We start from the raw sequence: 21,454 nt of genomic DNA, 5'->3' as shown, positions 1-21,454 counted from the left end.
AACTTTCAGTAAAAGTTATGTAACCCTGCATCTGTGGTTTTTATTGTCCCAGTACTTGGCCCAGGAAGCTGCTTATCCTTGGAGTGTGGAGGTTAACACTACCCTGACGTCACAAACTCTCTCAGTCAACACCAAATAAGTACATTATCCATGACACCCTTAGTCCTCCACATGAACACATGCTCCTGTATTTCTATAGCTAACATGGTACCAACTCTCATCCATGAACATTCAGCCAACTAGTGTGCGGAGGCTGGGTAAGGATAGATAAAGCTAGGAGGTATAGAGGGAGGATATTGAACAGCCCATCTGGAAAATGTAGTAAAGGGAACAGTGTAGGACCTCCGACACACCGAAAAACAAGCAAAACTGAAGCACTAGTAGTTGTGCATGCCAGAAAAGGAGATCCAGAAAAAGGTCAAAACCGACAGAAAATCATTTAGTTATCTATATTTCTACAGGAATCCTGTTTATGAAGTAATTTCTGGATATTTCCGCTCCTGAACAACACATTTAAAGGGGGTCTCCAGAGACTGCAACTCATCCCCTATCCACAGGTTAGGGGATAAGTGTCTAAGTACAGGGCTCCAAACACTTGAACTCCCAGTAGTCTCCAACTCTCACGCTGAACTTACCATTCAGAAGCCTCTTCCATGGCTCTGGCTCTCACTCTCAGAGATGCACTGATGTGATGATCTACTCCTGTACGGGGCACTTCTCTTCTTCAAGGGTGGGGGCCAGAGCATCAGTGTGAGAGCCAGGCCCTGCATGTGAGACAGCAGGGGGGGGTCGTACTGCTGGAATATGGTTTATGTCGTGTTCCCCAGAGTACCCCTTTAAACACTGTACACTTCCCACTGAAATCGAAATATGCTGATTTCTTTAGAGATACATACACTTATTGTAGCTTGTATATAGAGTCCCAAAAGGTGGGCTCCCCTCTAATATTCTAATTACATTTTTAATGGGTTTTCTAAGCCAGACATCTCTTTAAAGCCCTTACTTTAGTCATGTACTTCACCTGCAAAATACGGCAAAAGGGCTGGCACAATATAAGCATATGTAAAGAAATTCAGCTTTATTTCTGACTAGATATTAAAGTCTTATCTACTTGGCTACCTGCCTTACTTTAAGGTCAGAACAGACGCAAGCAGTTTTCCTTTTTGGTTATGCTCTTATACTCTTGTGTTCTTTTAACAAACAAAGGACTGAGTAAAGAAAACATATTTTTGGCATGCTCTTCCCCATTCAGAATCCTTCCAAAAACAGAGTGTAATTTGACTTCCTCAATAGAATAAATCATAGTGAAAGCCATCAGAAGGATTAAATTAACTTAATGAAACGGGTTAGGATTTTTTCTTGGCTTTCTTTGTGGTTCTACGCCCTGAAATATCATCCACAATACAAACATATTCTGTATTCACAAACGTACGAGAGGAGAGTGAAAAGGAGGAGTGCAGACAGCACAGGAGTGCTAGAGTGCTATGTGAGTGAATGGTGGTAAACTCTACAAGGACTAAAATGGTAAAGAAAAGAATATAATATTAGTCATATCCAGTGTAAATAATATAAAAGAATGGAGCACTCACCCGATCCTGGAGAACAATATACTTCTTTATTGTTCGTGCAGAGAAGAAAGTAGATTGCACTCACCCAGTGGAGCTGTGAAAAGTCCTCTTTATTAGATGATGGTTAAAACCTGCTAGAAGTGGAGGTAGAGAGATGCGGTCAGCATAAGCTGACTGACCGGCCGAGGCAGCGCTCCTTTCGCGGTTCAGCCCCCTTTCTCAAGCCTCAAGAGGCTTGAGAAAGCGGGCTGAACCGCGAAAGGAGCGCTGCCTCACCTCAGCCGGTCAGTCAGCTTATGCTGACCGCATCTCTCTACCTCCACTTCTAGCAGGTTTTAACCATCATCTAATAAAGAGGACTTTTCACAGCTCCACTGGGTGAGTGCAATCTACTTTCTTCTCTGCAAGTATTGTTCATACTATACCTGGACATTTTGATTAGCACCCCCAGGAGCATACTGGATATCTCTGCGCCATTCCATTCCACACGTTTGTCTATTAACCCCTGCCAGCTCTGCAGTAGTGCCTGCCTGCCTTTCTCAGCCACAGTTTACTTCTTTACTGTATTGCAACATATTAGCGTTCCATGACCTGCAGGAAAGCGGACGGAAACAGAGGGCTGGGGGAGTGGGTTGAGCAACGGTCCGTATAGAGCAATCAGCACTTCGTCAGGCTCCAATGGGCTGATTGCGCAATACGGACCGTTGCTCAACCCACTCCCCCAGCCCTCTGTTTCCGTCCGCTCTCCTGCATGTCATGGAACGCTAATATGTTGCAATACAATAAAGAAGTAAACTGTGGCTGAGAAAGGCAGGCAGGCACTACTGCAGAGCTGGCAGGGGTTAATAGACAAAACGTGTGGAATGGAGCAGAGATATCCAGTATGCTCCTGGGGGTGCTAATCAAAATGTCCAGGTATAGTATAAACAATACTTGCAGAGAAGAAAGTAGATTGCACTCACCCAGTGGAGCTGTGAAAAGTCCTCTTTATTAGATGATGGTTAAAAACATGCTAGAAGCACTTAGTCAGGCCCCAATGGGCTGATTGCGCAATACGGACCGTCACCCAACCCACTCCCCCACCCCTCTGTTTCCGTCTGATCTCCTGCATGTCATGTCACGCTAATATGTAGTAATACAATAAAGTATATTGTTCGCTAGGACCAGGTGAGTGCTCCATTCTTTATACTGGACATGTATTGGACTCTAGATATGAGCACCGGAATGGTCTTTTAGCTGGAGGAGCGTAGCAGCATATGAACTAGTGAAGTAGCAGTGCCAGGTGAATTCTGTTGTGGACTGGTAATATAGTATTAGTGATAAAGCACCAAAAAATAAAATTCAGCACAATTCTAAGGATACAAGTCAAGACAAATATATAATATTACACGTAATATTTGAACAGGAGGAGAGAGGGCCCTGCTTGCGAGAGTTCACAGTCTATGAGGGATGGTGTTCAGACAAAAGGCAGCAAGTGCTTTGTATATGCAACGGTGCAGCCAGGTTGTATAAATAGGATAGATCACATAAAAAAAAAAAAGGTGGATGAACCAAATCACTTGTCAATATCTAAAGTGTAGAGCATAGAAGGGACACGGTGGCTCAGTGTTAGCACTGCTGGTGTCATGGGTTCAAATCCCATGAAGGACAAAATCTGCTAAGAGTTTGTATGTTCTCTCAGTGTTTGTATGGGTTTTCCCTGGGTACTTCTGTTTCCTCCCACACTTCAAAAACATACTGATAGGTTTAGAATGTGAGCCCCAAGGGGGACAGGGACCAATCTGTGTGCGCGCTATATAAATCAAGTATTATTATTGTAAGGGAGATACATTAGGGAGTGTTATAGACCTACTTGATGAGATGCTTCTTTAGGGCATGTTTAAAGGGGTAGTCTGACGTGACATCACGAGGTGGGTGTGGCCATAAGGTCACGACCCGGCTTCGGTAGAAGGGCCCGGGACTGAACGTTGGAGGCTGCACTAAGATCGTGGGGGTCCCAACGATGGGACCCCTGCAATCATACATCTTATCCCCTGGTCTTTGGATAGGGGATAAGATATATAAAGCCGGAATTCCCCTTTAATACTTAGGATGTCAGGATGCCATATGACCAATGTCTTTGAGATGTAAGCTAGATCGGAAGAGATGCTAGTTTTAGATTAGCAGATCGTGTAGGATGGTATAAATGAGGGAAGTGATATAGGGAGGTGTAGCATTGTGGAGAGCTAAGAGAAGGGATTTTTTTTACTGTATTTTTAAACTCATGGGTAACCAGTGTAGTTAATGGCACAGAGGGGAGGCATGAATGTAATTACTGGAGAGGAAAAGGAGTCAAGCTGCTGCATTTTGGATGGACTGGATTTGTGTGTGTGTGTGTGTGTGTGTGTGTGTGTGCACGCGCGCATTTGCTTTCTAAATAAAAATAATAAGTAGCTTTCTACATAGTATTCAATACAAATTTTAATAAGAAAAAAATTCTAAATTTTTTTTCACCATTTTGCTGCTGTAGAGTATGTGTTTGTGTGTGTAGCTGCTTCATTGGCTGCCTGATATAGGACAGAATGGATCAAGACGGTCACATAGACTTGCATTAAGTGACCCCTTGTAAAACTTGACGTAATAAAAGTTTTTTTGTAATTACTTTTTAAATAAATACAGGGAAGAAACTTACCTCAAACTCTCGGTTGTCATTGTTATACTGAACTATGTCCATTATATACTCAGATATAGTGTCAAGAAGGAAAGCCCTGTCCATTTCTGAGCTTATAACCAGGAGTTCACATAGACTTTAAAAAAATAAAAATAAAATAAAGAGAATTAGAAAAACATTGGAATGTTTTTGCATAGGCAAAGTTGTATTTGCTAGGGACTTTTGGTAAGTCTAGTTTAGGGCCTGGATTTTTATGGATTAAAAAGCAAGGTTGACAGTGAAGATTTTTTATTCCACTTCCTAGGTCACAGCAGATTTTCAGATGACCCTAAATAGCACAGGTGCAGAATTCAGCTGGTTACTGGTCGTTAAAGGGGAACTCCACTGGCCAGTGTTCCATACATTTAGTTCCGAACGCTGAACGTGTGGCCTGACGTCACATGGGGGGCATTGCCAACCCCCGCAGAGCGCATGGCATTCGGAACTAAATGTTCCAAACGCAGCCAGAATACTGGCCAGTGGAGTACCCCTTTAAAGCTAGGTGAAAGCTGTGAGCTATGCTGGTGAGGCTGAAAGGAACATGACCCTCAGATTGGAATTACACTCTGAAAGGCTGCCAGCAGACTTTGTGAGCAATACCTTTAAAAGGGGTACTCCGCCCCTAGACATCTTATCCCCTATCCAAAGGCTCCACCCCCTCGCGACTTCATGCCCCACCCCCTCAATGCAAGTCTATGGGAGGGGGCGTGGCAGCAGTCATGCCCCCTCCCATAGACTTTCATTGAGGGGACTTGGCTGTGACGTCATGAGCGGGGTGTGACCATGACGACACAAGCTTCCGCATCGCCAGTCACCGGGCATGGAGCGAAGTTCGCTCCATGCACCATATATCTGGGGGGCAGCAGCCAAGATTGCTGCGGTCCACAGTGGCGGGACCCCCATGATCAGACATCTTATCCTTTGAATAGAAGATAAGATGTCTAGGGGCTGAGTACTCCTTTAAAGGGTAACTCCCACCATCATGTTTTTTTTTTTTTTCTGCCCCTGCCTATTGCCCTTCTATCCCTAACACCCACCCTGCCTTTTTTTTTTTTTTTTTTTTTTTTTTTTTTACTATTTTTAAAATGGCATTTAGTCTGCCTGGTACTACCAGGCAGACTTCCCCAGCAGGCACCACGCCACTGATGCCTGCTGGGGCCGGCACTTCCGCCCTTAGTTCTCCTAACAGGGTGCCTCCAGCTGTTTCACCACTACAACTCCCAGCATGCCCTGACATCTATTGGCTGTCAGGGCATGCTGGGAGTTGTAGTGGTAAAACAACTGGAGGCACCCAGGACAGTAATTTAATGGGGGAAGGAGTGAGCCAGGAGCCTATGCGGGAGGGACGGATGCGGGGGGAGCCTCTTCCTGCCGCTCGGTGAGTAACACCCAAACACCCCCCCCACGCCCCCCGTACCTTGCAGCAGTGCCCCCCACCCCCCGCCCCCCCCGTACCTTGCAGCAGCACCCCCGGTACCTTGCAGCAGCGCCCCCCATCCCCCCCGCACCTTGCAGCAGCGCCCCGTACCTTGCAGCAGCACCCCCCCCCCCCCCCGCACCTTGCAGGAGCAGCCAACCCCCTGCATCCCCCTGCGCCACCCGCACGTTGCAGCAAGGCCGTCGGCGAGTGCGGGAAGCCGATGCGCAGCCCTGGCTGTTACTGCGCCTGCGCAAAATTTTGACTGATGCCCTGCCGGAATCAGTCTTAATTTTGCAGTGACGTCACTCCGCACTGCATTCGGCCACTAGGAGGGCGACCCCTAGTGGCCGAATTTCAAATTGCTTTTAAAATGTTTTAAAAGCATTTTTTTTAAATAAAAGTATATTAGAGATATGTTGTAGTACTTAAGTACTACAACATATCAAAAATAATTTTTCCTGACAGTGTCCATTTAAGTTGTGTTGGAAGTAAAAAAAAAAAAAATTTAAATAAATAAATAAAAAAACAATCATTGTGCAAGCCATAGGCTTGCATTGAGGAGGTGGGGCGTCACAAGGGGGCGGAGCCATGATGTCACGATACTCCGTTCCTTGCATCGCCCGTCATTCTTGCTCTGTGCAGCTGAAAAAGGGGGGTGCTGCAGGAGAGATCGCGGGGGTCCCCAGCGGCGGGACCCCCTGCGATCAGACCTCTTATCCCCTATCCTTTGGAGTACCCCTTTAAAGTTTGTTTTGGCCACGTTTAATGACAACCACATGAGAAGTGTTTAGTTAATACTGAACAAGCAGGTATTGTTTTGTTTGTGCCAATGTCAATACTGTATTTTGTTTTTGGACAATAAACTGCATGAGAAGCCCTGCACTGTCTTCAACTGGTGTTCTATACCATTTGTCCATCTCTACCAAGCTAAATGCCCACACTACATTACTGGACCTGACAAATAACCTAGCCGTCATTCTTTCCAAAAATCAGATCCCTGAAGGAAAACCGTTAGGACATTTCAAGAGTAGCTAAAGTCTTTGGAGATAAATATGAATAATGTTTCCCCTGACTTACTCTGGTAGGTCTTTATAGCTGATACAGGAGGTCAGACTGACCTGAAAAGGCGTTGTATGCATTGTATTTTGACTAGAACCTAACAGTGCCGCTTGAAACCAAAAGTAGGAGAAGAGTGGTATATTATAATTTGAGGATGTTGGGTTGGCATCAACTTACTGTTGAGCCTTTGCGTGTTTTGTCTCCACCTTATTGGTAAGCACAACTGGTTATAGTTAAATTGTTTCTGGGACCTTCTTTTTATTGATAGCTTATAATAGACTTGGCCATCAGTCACTTATTCAGCGACCGGCATGTCCGCACAGAAAATTGACAGCGGAGCACATGCAGAAATGCACAGTCTCATAGACGGCAATGCATTTCCTTGCCTAATCCGGCAAAAGACTAGACATGTCCATTCTTTCTGCGGACGCCAGAACACCTGCCGTGTAAACAGTGCAGCAGGATCCCATTGAAATCAATGAGAATCTGTTGCAGCAGAATGTCTGTGTGGAATTCTTCCACACGTGTGTGAACATGGCCTTAGTGTAATTTCTTAAGGGAGCACCTACTGCATCTTTTCCCACAAAATGGATTGATTATTATTTAATCTGTTCACCTCCTCCTGCTCTATACCATTCCACCCACAGTTAATGCTGTACATAACAGGTTCTCTAAAATTAAAGACGACTGGGTAAAAGTCCCTGTGGAAGCTTTAAGGCCATATTGTCACCAGGGTTTCCCAGAAAGCAACATTTGATTTGTATTTTGGGACCAATAAACATTGGCAAGTAGCCAACAAAATAAAGACTAAACAGAGAACACAATAGATTCTTCCATAAAACTTACTAAAAATCTTTGGTTATTTTTATATAATTCTCCTTGTAATCCAAGAGCTCCAGCAATGTGTCAAAGGCAATCTTTATTGTCTCAGGGCAGCCAGAGTGATTTCTTGACAACGAATCCTGAACAACTTCCAGGTATTCTAGAAAGAAAAAAAAAAAAAAAAAAGGATGTATTTTTATGATGGTATGGCCAAATAGATAAACTTTTATATTTCACATGAGTTTCCTTAAGGTGTACCTTTCGTCAAAAAAACTTTCGATTAAAATGTAGATAATACTATTATATGTATATGTGTAATATACATTGGTTAAAAAAAAAAAAAAAAAAAAAAAAAAAAGTGTTTATTTATGGCTGAAAAATGCTGTCCCTGCAGCTATTGTCTGTGTGTCTCTATGAGGAGTCCAACTATAGGAAGTAAGGGCAGGACAAGCAGGGATCTGTGCAGGCTCCTGGATTGTCAATCATCCTGTCAGGCCAGGGCCGTGTCATAGAGCCTTAGTGTACAAAGCCCGATTGTCCATCCTCTTTTCCTGTATTTGGACTCCTGACAGACACACAGGCAGTAGCTGCAGGGACAAAAATATACACATTTTTATAGCCAATGTATATTACAGATATACATATAATAGCATTATTTACATTATATAAAAAGTTTTTGTTGATGACGGTACACTTTATGTGCACTAAAATGGGCACTGTCAGATACAAAAACTTTTGATATGTTGTATAGCATGTATAACCAATAGGTTTTGCAATTGCTTTCATTAAAAAATTTTCAGTGTTTCATACTGAAAAAGCCAGTCAAACAACTGCCTCCCTGGACACATACTAGTCCTGCTGTGTCCATGCATCATCACCTATGTCATGGACACACTTCCTTGATTGACCGCTGTGAGCACAAGGCTCACAGCTGGAGGAAAAATCCTCCCACTGTCAGCTTGTGTCCCGCTACTGTCAGTGAGGACAAGCTGGGAGTTGTAGTTTTGCTAATGCTAGGGGAGATGTGAGCAGACAACATACTGAGGGAGGGGGGCGGAGACCTGCACAGTGAGGCCACGCCCCCTCCCTTTGAGAGGAATTCAGACTAGTGAGCTAAATTAAAAGTGTAAAAAAATAAATAAAAAAGTGCTAGACACATAAAAATGTGATGTACATGGTCAGAATTAGATACTGAGTGAGATATTAAAAATAATTTTTATGGATCTGACGGGTACACTTAAATATTTGTGCTCTCCTTTACACAACATTTTATACAAATGTATGGATTTATATGCAACTTGAATGACAGTATTAATTATCCTTAACACATTCTTGATGTGACTACCATTGTACCACTAACATTTACTTGTTTTGTGCCATAAGACATGAGGGCACATCTGTCGCCGACAATTAAACTTCTGCACAGGTCATCTATAGACCAACATTTGCCAACAAGAGCTCAGCTGCAGCCTGGTCTCTACCAGACATGCACCATTGACTCTCAGCTGCTCAGGAAATCCTGCCTGCATCACATTTGGCACATAGAGGGAACTGGGTTTTTAACTAAGAAACAATAAAACGTCACACTTGTCTCCAGACTGCCGTCATGGGAACTTTTAGCCATCAGCTGGAAAGAGACAGCAAATTGGATGTTGGATCTGTACTCGCAGATCTCTGGAACGTAGATTAAGATGATAACCAGCTCGGCTTCAGAAGACAGATGCTGACTTTACTATAGGCAGGGAGAGTGTAGCTGTGTGTGTTTTTAATGTGTGCGCCTTCTACTGGTTCAAATCCACAACTCCCAGCATTCCCAGATGGAGTTTGGCTGTCTGGGCATGCTGGGTGTTATAGTTTTGCAACAACTGGAGGCACCCTGGTTGGGAAACACTGATACATATACCACTCATTTTTAATGACATCACTAATTTCACCACAAAATCTACCGTAAAAAATAAAAATATATTTGTGGGGTGAAAGTGAAAAAAATAAAAAAAAAAAGCCATTTTGCTAATTTTGGGTGCTTCCGTTTCTACACAGTGCACTTTTCTGTATAAATGACACATCTCAACAATCGACAATCTTATCAAAATCTGTCCAGAGGTAAAGTTGCTGAGTTGCCCATAGCAGCCAATCAGATCGCTTCTTTCATTTTTTAAAAGGCCTCTGCAAAATAAAAGAAGCAATCTGATTGGTTGCTATGGGCAAGTCAGCAACTTTACCTCTGGACAGGTTTTGATAAATTTCCCCTGTTATCTTTATTCTGATGGTCCATACGATTACAGTGACACCGAATATATACTGTATATAGGTTTTATTTTATTTTACTACTTTTAAAAATAACTATGCTTGAAATTGTTCTCTTCTGACCCCAATAACTTATTTTTCGGTATACGGGTATGTATGAGGCTTACCTTTTGTGCTGTGATTTGTGGTTTTTATCACTTTTGTTTTTATTGGACTTTTTGATAATTTTTTTTCTTTTTACGATATATGAAGTTTTTTTTATATGATGTATGAAGGGACAAAAATCAGCAATTCTGGACTTGCTGATTCTAAGCTTTTTCTCAGTATTTTTATTTTTTATTTTTATGTTTTCTGTATGCTGTTGACCATGCATTTTAATTAACATTATAAAACTTGATAGTTCAGATATTTACACACGCAGTGATACTACATACTGTATGTTCATGTTTTCTTTTTGCATCATTTTATTTTTGAAAAGGGGGAGATTCAGAGCTCAAGTCCTGCAGGAACGGAGTTCCTGCACTTTTTCATCAGCGGGAAGACTGTTCCCATTAGCAGAAGTCCTGCAGGACCGGCCCTTGAGTGGAAATCTTGGGCGAGTTCCCACACTTTTTTCCCAGGACTTGACCCCTGGGGAGATTCAATATTGTATTATATAAAGGGGCTTATGCACATTAATAAATATTTTTTTTTCCATTCACTACTTCTTAGCCCATAGGAGACCATTACATGCGACCTTCAGATTGCAAACACTGAACAATGATGTGCAATAAAACAGCATTGATCACTGTTGTGGGCACTCAGTTTTACAGGCTGCCTGCACTATTGGAGCACTGACAAGACAGATTGAGACAGGTAAGGGCCCCCCCCGCCTTCCTCTTAGCTCAGCACCCACCCTGCAATTTCATTGCGGTGGTCCCGATCAATCAACTCAGCTAGCCATGAGGCTTTTCCCATTTTAGATGTTGCAAACAACTTTGATTGTGGTGTCTAAAGGGTTACTGCAGGATATCGGCCAGCAGCAGCCTCCTCATTGGTTGATGATGCTGAACGGCCTGTCACCGACGCGCATGGGGGCCCCCCCATGATCCTCTATTTCCTGGGGGGCCTCATGAGTTGTCAGTCCACCCCTGGTGAAAAACAAGTGTTTTCAAATCAACTGGTGCTAGAAAGTTATACAGATTTGTAAATTACTTTTATTTACATATCTTAAGCCTTCTAGTACTTAGCTGCTGTATACTACAGAGGACGTTGTGTTCTTTTCAGTCTGACCACAGTGCTCTCTGCTGCCACCTCTTTCCCTCTCAGGAACTGTCCAGAGCAGGAGCAAATCCCCATAGTAAACCTCTCCATGGGCAGAGTTGTCAGTAGAGAGTATTAAGATCAGACTGGAAAGAACTACACAACTTTCTCTGTAGTATACAGCAGCTGATAAGTACTAAAAGGCTTAAGATGTTTAAATAGAAGTAACTAACTTTCTGGCACCTTGATTTGAAAACAATTTGTTTTTTTTTCCACCGGAGTACCCCTTTAACAATTAAAGGGAACCTGTCACCGTGAACATAATACTGTATATATGTTTATCATGTTACAGAGTCGGAAGAACTGAGCAGACTGATATACAGTTGACAAAAAAAAAAAAAATTATATTATATATAATCACTAACTTGTAACTTATTGATTGAAGTCAGTAGGATTCCAGTGGGTGGTATCTTGACTAATAGCCTTCCCTGTATAGGTGTGTATATAACAAACTGATTAAGACCACCCACTGGACTACTATACCCATAATAAAAATACATTTTTAATAAATAAAAGTTCATATAATAGTAAATGTCTTGCCACTAAACTATACACTTGTGGTGTTCCGATACGGGACCTGGTCCTGTTCCTTTGTCTAAAGTCCCCTCAGCCAGAGTCCCTCCATGTCAATAGGGCTCTCCTGTAGGACTAACCCCTAGTCGCCTCATATAAATAGTATTTAATGTATGTATATATATTTATTTTATTTTTTATATTATTTTTTATATGTTATATAGGAATACCTCTGTATATATTTATTTAGTGACAGATACTCTTTAAGGAGTAGGACGAGACTTGCAGAGTGAGGACACCCCCCCCCCCCCCCCCCCCAAAGCACGGGATGACAAACCAAGTGAGCAACAGAAAGAAGGAATTTGTGAGAGTAATGTATGTGCTACCCCATTCCTAGGCTGGGGCGCTGTTGTGTTTACATTAGAAATATAGGTGCTAGCCACAAAACCTGTGTAGAGAAAGAGTGGTGCAGTTGCAACCAATCAGAGGAAAATCTGCATGTGTGATTCTAGCCTTGCATTCTAACATTGACAAATCAGTTGGCTGCCCTACATAAGCAGGAAACAAAAGCATAGTAACAGAACATCATTCCATGTAATTTTTTCTGATAGACCACTGCGCACAGGGAAGATGCCCTTTGTGACAGTAACGATCCATACAGCTTAAAGCGATAACGTCATGTCAAAAAACTTTTTATACGTAATAAAGTCATGAGGTGTTGATCAGTCAGGTGTTCAAACCCTTACTGATCCATAGAAAAGCATGGATGAGCACTTCTCAAAACAAATGCATATTAACAGCAGCATTTTAGAAGTACTTACTATGTATGGCCAACCATGCCACAACTGAATATTTTGTTTCACACCCACCTGAGAAATTGAGAACAGCTTTAACAGGTGCACTGCTAGCAACAGCTGCATGGGCCAAGTGAGGGTACTTTATTCGATACCATGCTGCAAGACACCCAGGATAGGACCCACCAAACACAATCCATTTTCTGTTACCTAGTCCCAGTTTCTCAGTCATTACTGTCTGGAAATGGGCAAGATCTGCCAAGGCTTGCTGACTGCTCAGGTAACGTAAATTCTCCACACTCATATCCCTGTAAGAAGAAACAATGAATTGTCAGCCCAAATGCCGTCCATTAGAATATACTCCTTGAGATTCAATGGAGTGATCACCATCCAGCCCATGATGCTGGTTACTGTATCAGTGCTCCACTACTAGACACATGAATGCCAGAGTAAGGTAACAAGAACCAACATACAACAGAAGATGTAGGTTTTTACTTTTGTCTTACACAAAAAAAATTACAAAAAAATAAATAAACACACAACACATCAATTACACCAAAAACTCAATAGGTTGATGCACTTATACTGCCAAAACTGCAAGTAGTGTCCAGCAACAAAGTTACAACAAAAATCTATACAGGCTCAAAATGCATCAGCCTACTGGACTATCTGCTTAAATGGGTTAAAGGGGTACTCCACTAAAAAAAAAATTGATATAGATAGATAGATAGATAGATAGATATATATATATATATATATATATATATATATATATATATATATATATATATATATATATATATCTCAACAGGTGTCAGAAAGTTAAACAGATTTGTAAATGACTTCTATTTAAAAATCTTAATCCTTCCAATACTTAGCTGTTGAATGTTCCAGAGAAAGTTCTTTTCTTTTTCAATTTCTTTTCTGTCTGACCACAGTGCTCTCTGCTGACACCTCTGTCCATTTTAGGAACTGTCCAGAGTAGGAGCAAATCCCCATAGCAAACCTATCCTGCTCTGGACAGTTCCTGACATGGACAGAGGTGTCAGCAGAGAGCACTTGTGGAGAGGTAATTTACCAATCTGTTTAACTTTCTGACACCAGTTGATTTAAAAGAAAATGTTTTCCAGTGGGAGTACCCCTTTAAATAACCTATATTGGTTTTATCTTTTTGTTGGATCCCACTTTAAAATGGGACTTTCTAGTTTTGTAAGACTTATAGGGATAATTCTTTTCCTGGGGGGGGGGGGGGGTCTGACCTCTGGGACCCCTCAAATCTCCACAACAGGGTCAGTCTCTCCCCTCAGAGAGCTCTAGCTTCCCCCTTCCTAGAAAAACTGGTCTGAGGAGTGGCGGCCCGTTCCTCTGGGCACCAACTAGGGCAGTACATCACTGTGGTCGCCGATTGTCAGAGCAGGTCGTCACTCCTGAGACCAGTTCTTCTCGGAAGGTGGGCTCCGGAGCTCTTCAAGGTGAGAAAACAGGCCCTGTTCTTGAGATCAGGGGGTGTTCCAGTGGCTGAACTGCAATCAAACACTAATAGTTTTACAAAACCGGAGTACTCCTTTCAGGCTTCTATGCATTTTCAATAACTGTCAACCAACAGTTTTCTCCCAACCACCCCAATACACATGAACGTTCAGCACATCTATGGGGGTCAGGCCGGAGGGGGAGACAGGACCTGACATCTCTGGTGTCCAGTTTTTCTTCCCAAACAATAGGATCGGGCAGTAAAAATCTGATATACCCCTTTTTTTCTCTCCACCAATATCATTTGTCGGGGGAGAGTCTGGAGACCACCATTTACCTTAGACAGTTGCCCCATACTGCTGACGGTGTCTGAAAAAGTGCCACAAAGGCTTCAGAAATATGGAGTTTAAGCCGCATCTCATTTTTCATTGTAAATGCAGTGAGGAATCAGATTTTATTATTTTTTGTTCCCTACTTAGTCCACCACTCAGCCTGTGTACAAGGTGATACATATCTTACTGTAGATCGTCCCCCTATCCCACATCATCTTTAGTCATACTTAGTAGGGTGACTTTTGCCATAAAATCTGTGCTCCAGTAGTAAACAGAGGGCCCCCATCTTCTCAGCATACATCATCCAAGTGCCCTGTGTCATCCAAGCCGGATTAGCGGCACCTTCTCCTCCGATCATCAGGAACACAGGACCTCCGCTCTGGGTGAAGGAGTCATTCATGAAATATCTCTGCAGAAGTAAATGGAAACACGTTAACACCAAGTATTGGCATGTATAGACCACATTGTGATGGTGTAAAGAAATCATCATTGGAACAGACAGGTATGAAAGTGACAAAACATCTGTCACCTGAACCTACTCTACAGAATTGGTAAAGTGTTAGCCAAGATAATGATTACACTACAGACTATATTACATTACAGTATTTGACCCCAGCTCTGCTACCTTTACTTGCCTGTGAAATGAGACTGCTAGTGTACTCCAGGGTTTGCATGACCCCTGGTGGTCATATCCAGTAGTGAACAGTCTTATTGTGCTCCCCACAAAAAAATAAAAATAAAAACCTGCATCTGACTTTTGCTGTCTATATTAATCACTAGATAGTATTCTGTGTGATCAGTGCAGCATTTAGATATATGTAGAGATGAGTGAACTTTTGAAAAATTCGATTCGGCGAATTTTCCGAAAAAGTTTGCTGTTTCGATCCGAATTTTTTTGCGGCGAATCTATATTAAAAAAGGCTATTTCTAGCCTACATACAGCCTCTATAGGGGTATAGAACACTTTGCTGTGTTCTAAAACGCATATGGAGCGTGCTGGGGTAGTGAAATAATATTGTTATTCAGAATAACATGCAGATTACAGGCATCGCTTATAGACAGAGCCTGGTGGTGGCATCAGTGTCAGGAGATCATATAGTGACTGAATGACATAGCGTGGAGGTGTTGGCAGCATGAGGACACCATATAGTGGCTGAATGACACAGCTTGGATGAGGCTGAAGCATGAGGAGACCATATAGTAGCTGAATGACACAGCATGGAGGTGTTGGCAGCATGAGAAGACATATAGTGGATGAATGGCACAGCCCGGAGTTGCCAGCAGCATGAGTAGGTACTAGGCCTTCACAATCCCTAAGATTAAAAGATGAATTTAGAAATTTAAAACGAAGATTTTGCAAAGCGGGTGCTACCGATGAGAAAATTTATAATTCCCAGACCCAGGTCCCACAGCGGCATCAGTAAACCATATATTGCCTGAATGACACAGACTGGAGTTGGCTGATGCATGAGGAGACCATTGAAAGGTCTGTTATATTTTTTATTTGAAAATTTTAATCAAACTTTGAGTGTCCCGGACCCCAGCGTGTGGGTACAAAAGGACCAAATTTAACAAGCCCCCACAGGGCTCATGTGGCCATGAGATGTAGGCGCAACATCTCCATTGCTCTGACCGGCCATTGTTTCCAAGACTTTTCGCCAAGGCAAACCATGTGAAGAACAGCGTGACACCGCCGTACCCTGCACACATGGTATGCTGAAGGGCCACTGAGACTTGTCCGGGCAGTTGAGGCTTAGGACACAGTGGAGGATGTGGAGGCGGAGTAGCACACTGTCACAGGACCAACGGGCTGACAGAGTGTAGCAGGAAGCAGCATGAGTACACACCAGGGATTCACAATTGCTAAGAAAAAAAAAACAACCATTTTTTAAATTTATGAAGATTTTGGATAGCAGGTGCAACCTATGAGAAAATTTGAAATTCCCAGACCCAGGCCCAGCAGCGGCCTCAGTAAACCATATATTGCCTGAATGACACAGCCTGGAGTTGGCTGATGCATGAAATGTCTGATTTTTTACTTTGAAACTTTAAATCAAAGTTTGAGTGTCCCGGACCCCAGTGTGTGGGTACAAAGGACCGAATTCAACAAGCCCTCACAGGGCTCATGTGGCCGTGAGATGTAGGCGCAACGTCTCCATTGCCCTGAGCAATTTTTTTTTTTTTTAACCTTTGTTTAAGAACAAGCGCATATCCAAGAGTCCAGAAGACTCTATAATGCAGGACAGTGGACCACAAAAAGACATTCTTCTCTAAAGTAATGTTTTCTGAAATAAAGAAGCAGAGTTCATCCATCACCGTATTATTCATGAAAATTTTTATTTAAAAAATCACACACAACAAGCATTCAATGGTGTAATGGTTATTATTCTGGAAAATTCAAGTTTATTACTAAGAAATTTATCAGAAAATTTGAAAAAAACAGTACCCAAGAGGGTTTAATAACCCCATACTTTGCACCATAAATGTTGAAATTTAAATTAAGCATGTATGTATGTATGCATGTATGTATCTATTTAAAAAATCCTAAAATTAAAGGCCCAAGCCCAGAAGCATCATGAAGGCAAGTAGTTCCTGAAAGACACAGGATGAGTCAGGAGCAGGCATTGGCAGTACCCAAAAGGGTTTCATAACCCCTTACATTGAAAGATCAATGTTGAAATTTGCATTAAGCTTGTATTTAGCTACTGCTAAACATCCAATAATGAAAGGCCCAAGGCCAGAAGCGTCAGTGAGGCAAGAAGTTTCTGAAAGACACAGGATGAGTCAGGAGCAGGCATTTGCAGTACCCAAGAGGGTTTCATAACCATAATTGGGAAGTGTTGGTGTAGCAGCATGGTCTATCTACTCTGGAGGCATCTGGCATTGGTGGCTCGAAATCCTGGCTGATCCATCCCCGATTCATCTTGACAAATGTCAGTCTATCCACATTTTTAGTGGACAGACAAGTTCGCCTTGGGGTGACTATGGCCCCGGCCGCACTAAACACCCGATGGCACACTACTGGCCGGGCAGGACAGCTTTTCCAGGGCAAACTCTGCTAGTTGCGGCCATAAATCAAAGTTTGGCTGCCCAGAAGTCCAGCGGATCTTCATGTCACCACTTGCTGGTTCAGGTCCTGCTCCATGTCTACCTGCTGCTGATGATGAGTTGCTTCACTATGCGGGTGAAGAAAGCTACTCATCAGCGACTGTAGACTCAGGCTGCTGCTGCTGATTGAGCTGGTACTGCTTCTGCCACCCCTCCCCTCCCCAGCAGCCATGGCAGTGGAAGGTGAGCACAGAGTGCCCCCCGAGTGGTTGGACCATGTCGCCGATAGGCATCGGGCAACTGACTACGTAGGATCTCTCTGTAGTAGCTCAGTTTGTCCTCCCTCTCTGTGGGTATAAAAAGGCCCTCATTCTGGGACGGTAGTGAGGGTCGAATAAGGTGGAGATCCAGAAGTCATCCCGCTGACGAATTTTGACAATTCAAGGGGTCACTACGCAAGCAACTGAGCATGCATCGTGCCATTTGCGCCAGTTACTCGGAAGGAATACCTGCCTCCATCTCCACTGCATACTGCCACGGTGTGCCTGGGTCCTCTGTCTCGCCTTCCTCATAACCCTCTAGCTCCTCTGGCTGCTCCTGCTCCTCCTCTCCTGTTCGATGACTAGAAACACCAGTCATCTCATCCAACCTAAACTGTGCTCCGCTCTGCCCCTCATCCTCCTCCAGTTCAGCCCCCACAGGGCTCATGTAGCCTTGAGATGTAGGCGCAACGTCTCCATTGCCGTGACCAGCCATCGTTTCAATCATTTGTTGTAGGAAATGTAGGAGTGAAATTACGTCGTTCCAGGAGATTTACAAATAATGTTGCTTCCTCAAAAGGGCCTCAGCAAACGGCAGGGGTCACGTATGAGCTGCTACTGGTTCACATTGAAGTTACACAGGGGAGTACTCGTATCTGCTTGGATCACCAAGAAATTGGTGATGGCTTTCTTTGTTCGTATAGTCTGTCGAACATATGTAGGGTGGAATTCCAACGTATGGCAATGTCAAAAATAAGACTACGTTGTGGGATACCGTTCTGACGATTCAGTTCAAGGAGGGTGCGCTTTGCGGTGTACGAGTGGCTGAAGTGCATGCAGTGTTTCCTTGCCATTGTCAGGATGTTTTGCAAATGGGGTGAAGACTTGAGGAAGTGCTTGACAACCAGATGCAACACGTGTGCCATGCAGGCGCATGTTTCATACTTCCTTGTCGCAGCGCAGACACAATGTTCTTCCCGTTGTCGGTCACCATGATTTCGTGGCGTAAGCCATACTCGGATTTCTTTACGAATGAACAGTAGTTCTCCCCTGTGTGACTGTTCGCCAAGGCAAACCATGTGAAGAACAGCTTGACACGTGCCCTACACACATGGTACGATCAAGGGCCACCGAGATTTCTACGTTCAGTGGAGGCAGAGGACACGGTGGAGGCGGAGTCGCACACTGTCACAGGACCAACTGCCTGAGAGCGAGAGCGTGGAGGAGGAAACGGTGTGACCTGTCCAAGTTGCTGTTGTGGCTGTGCAGGAACCACATTTACCCAGTGGGCCACAAAAGACAAGTATTGTCCCTGCCCGTAGTTACAGCTCCACACGTCGGCGCTGCCGTGCCCTTTTGAACACACCGACAGGCTCTTGTACAAACTTATGCCGGGCTAGTACTGCCTTCTTCGCAAAGAAATGATGGCTTGGGACTCTCCACCTCGGCTCAGCCATCAGTTCTCTGAAAGGTGCAGAGTCCACCACTTGAAAAGGGAGGGACTGCAGCACCAGCAACTTGGACAGGAGCACATTCGACTTCTGCACCATTGGATGAGTGGGCGCATACTGTTGTCTCTTGGACATGGCTTCGCCGATGGATTGTTGGCGGAATGGCTGACTATAAGCGGGAGAAGCAGGAGCATCTGGAGCGACAGAAGGAGGGTTTGACACACAGCTCCCTTTGGCTGAGGTGGTGGAGCCTTGGCTGGATGAAGGAGGGAGCGGATGGCCACTGGGTGATGCAAAGGCTGGACCACTACATCGGAGCTACAGTTCTCCCAGGCCGCTTTATGGTGGCGAAGCATGTGTTGACGCAGGGCCGTGGTGCCGACATTGGGACCCTTGCCACTCTTCACCTTATGCCGATATATCTTGCATGTGGCTACGTGAACCTCCTTCGGATGCCAGATGAAAAACTGCCACACCATCGAGTAGCTGATTTTCCCACCTACAGTCCGCACTAAATTACTGCTACTGGTGCCGTCTCAGGGACCCCTGTTCCACTACCTCCCGGAAAGGTAGGCTACCGCGAAGCAGGTGGTCTCCCCCGGGCACGTTTGGCTCCTGAATTTCCAATTCTGCCTCCACGGTGACTGCCAACTGTGCTACCGCCTTGCTGCCTCAAGGGCAACCTGCAACTCTCTTCTCCTGATGATGAAGCCCCTTCTGCACCCAGCTCCCAATTGCGATTGGTTTCATCATCATCATCATCATCATCATCATCATCATGTGTGTGCACGTCACTGATGTCCTCCTCAGGTTCCCTAGGCCACTCGCCCCTAGTTCAGGACCCTGAACGCTTGCAACACCGCCTCCCACGTCACTCTCCGCATCACTACTTGGCCGCCTAGCGGAGCAAGCAGCACACGTCTCCTCCCCTTCTTAGCTGGGCAGTAGCTGCTGACTGTCCTCTATTAGATCGTCCTCAGTAAATAGTGGAGCTGAACCCACAGCATAAGATGCTTCTATAGGAGAGAGAACAGCATAGGACAAAGGCAATGGTAGGACAGAGACTGCTCCCAGGCCATGCCAACTGAGGGTTGTGTCTGAGGAACCCACCGACTGTTGACTGGGGGTGTCAGATGTCACTTGTGATGATGGGGGATGAGCGTGTTAACCAATTGACGACGGCAGATGGGTTGCTGGTCGAGACACGACCGCTGGCTGATAATGGGAGCTCAGGCCTCTCGCTGCGACTCATGCTGCCACTCACCCCTAGTCTGCTGCCAACTCTGCCTGAAGTATTTAGGCCTCTGCCACTCCTCTGCCTGACATACTTAGTGCATATATAAGGGTATTACAATATGCTACACTACTCTTTAAACAGTATTGGTCTAGAACAGCAGCAGGTGATCACTTATGGCTGTCCTTTCACAGTATGTAGGCCCTTGACCGATTAACAGGTACAAAATGGTACACTACTTGGATGTACGTATGTGGCATGCACTGATGAGGGCAGAAATATGCGCAACAATACGTAGGAAAAAAAAAAAAAAAAAAAAACAGTATTTTTTTAAAAACACCAGCAGGTGATTACTTTTGCCAGAAGTCAGGACTTTCCCTGTATCTAGACTTGTTACAGATACAGAATAGTAGACTGCTTTGATGTAGGCATGTGTTATGCACGTATGAGGGCAGACAAATGCACTACAGTCCGCTGAAAATAACATATTTGTGAACAGCAGCAGGACCCAACAGTGCAGCACCACACAAAAAAAAAAAAACACGGGATTGAACTCTGTCACACAATTTTGAGCAGCAAATGATTTGTGGTGCAAAAAATAAATAAAAAAAACACTGAATTTTGCTGAAAAATGAGGAGATAAGATGGTTGTTAAAGTTCAGGCAGCTTGTTGATCTGTATAAGGCAGCTGACAGCTATCGGCCCCTCTCTGCTGCAATGCTCAATAACGTGAATAGGAGGTTTAGCAATCAATGATCCTTCTCAGAGTAACAGCACAGCACTCTGCACTCCTGCCTTTCCCTAATGCTGATGTGACTAGCAGTTGCAGTGTAACGCTGTGGTATAAGCTAGTCACACACACGCAGTCCCTCTCTCTCTCTCTCTCTGAGTGCTTGGATGAAATGAAGAGAGGCAAGATAGCTGACAATTATATAGGGGCTGTGACATCACAGGGGTCATCCCACATCTCACATGTGATTCAGGGTCCTCCCGCCTATCTTCATTCCCGCCGCAGTTTCCCGCCCTCCCATAATCCCCTGCCCCATGTACTGACATGTGGATCCGCCATTTTAGGTCTCCAATAGTCTGGAATGCTGTAAAATGGAGTTTAATGAAGAGACTCGCGCGATTGAATTGCGGCGATTTGCATTCGTTGCGAATCAAATTTTTCATGAAATTCGTAACGAATTTGGGTTTGTCAGCTTCGATTCGCTCATCTCTAGTTATATGGTCTTCTACTGTGTA

General features: G+C 44.0%; 1 protein-coding gene across 3 annotated transcripts in view; it reads right to left on the bottom strand.

Moving 5' to 3' along the window:
- The window catches only part of LOC130361648 (putative serine protease K12H4.7), an 87,466-nt gene that overhangs the window by 38,593 nt on the left and 27,419 nt on the right, over positions 1 to 21,454 (bottom strand). For all 3 annotated transcript variants that reach the window (XM_056564891.1, XM_056564889.1, XM_056564892.1), the window contains exons 2-5: positions 14,444 to 14,625; positions 12,490 to 12,722; positions 7,583 to 7,718; positions 4,240 to 4,354 (exon numbers count right to left, since the gene is read on the bottom strand). In XM_056564891.1, coding sequence (XP_056420866.1) covers positions 4,240 to 4,354; positions 7,583 to 7,718; positions 12,490 to 12,722; positions 14,444 to 14,625 — 666 coding nt within the window. The remainder of the gene's footprint in view (positions 1 to 4,239; positions 4,355 to 7,582; positions 7,719 to 12,489; positions 12,723 to 14,443; positions 14,626 to 21,454) is intronic.

This window comes from Hyla sarda, chromosome 3, assembly GCF_029499605.1.
Source record: "Hyla sarda isolate aHylSar1 chromosome 3, aHylSar1.hap1, whole genome shotgun sequence".
Lineage (NCBI taxonomy): Eukaryota > Metazoa > Chordata > Amphibia > Anura > Hylidae > Hyla > Hyla sarda.
This window is presented reverse-complemented; position numbering and strand designations above follow the sequence as displayed.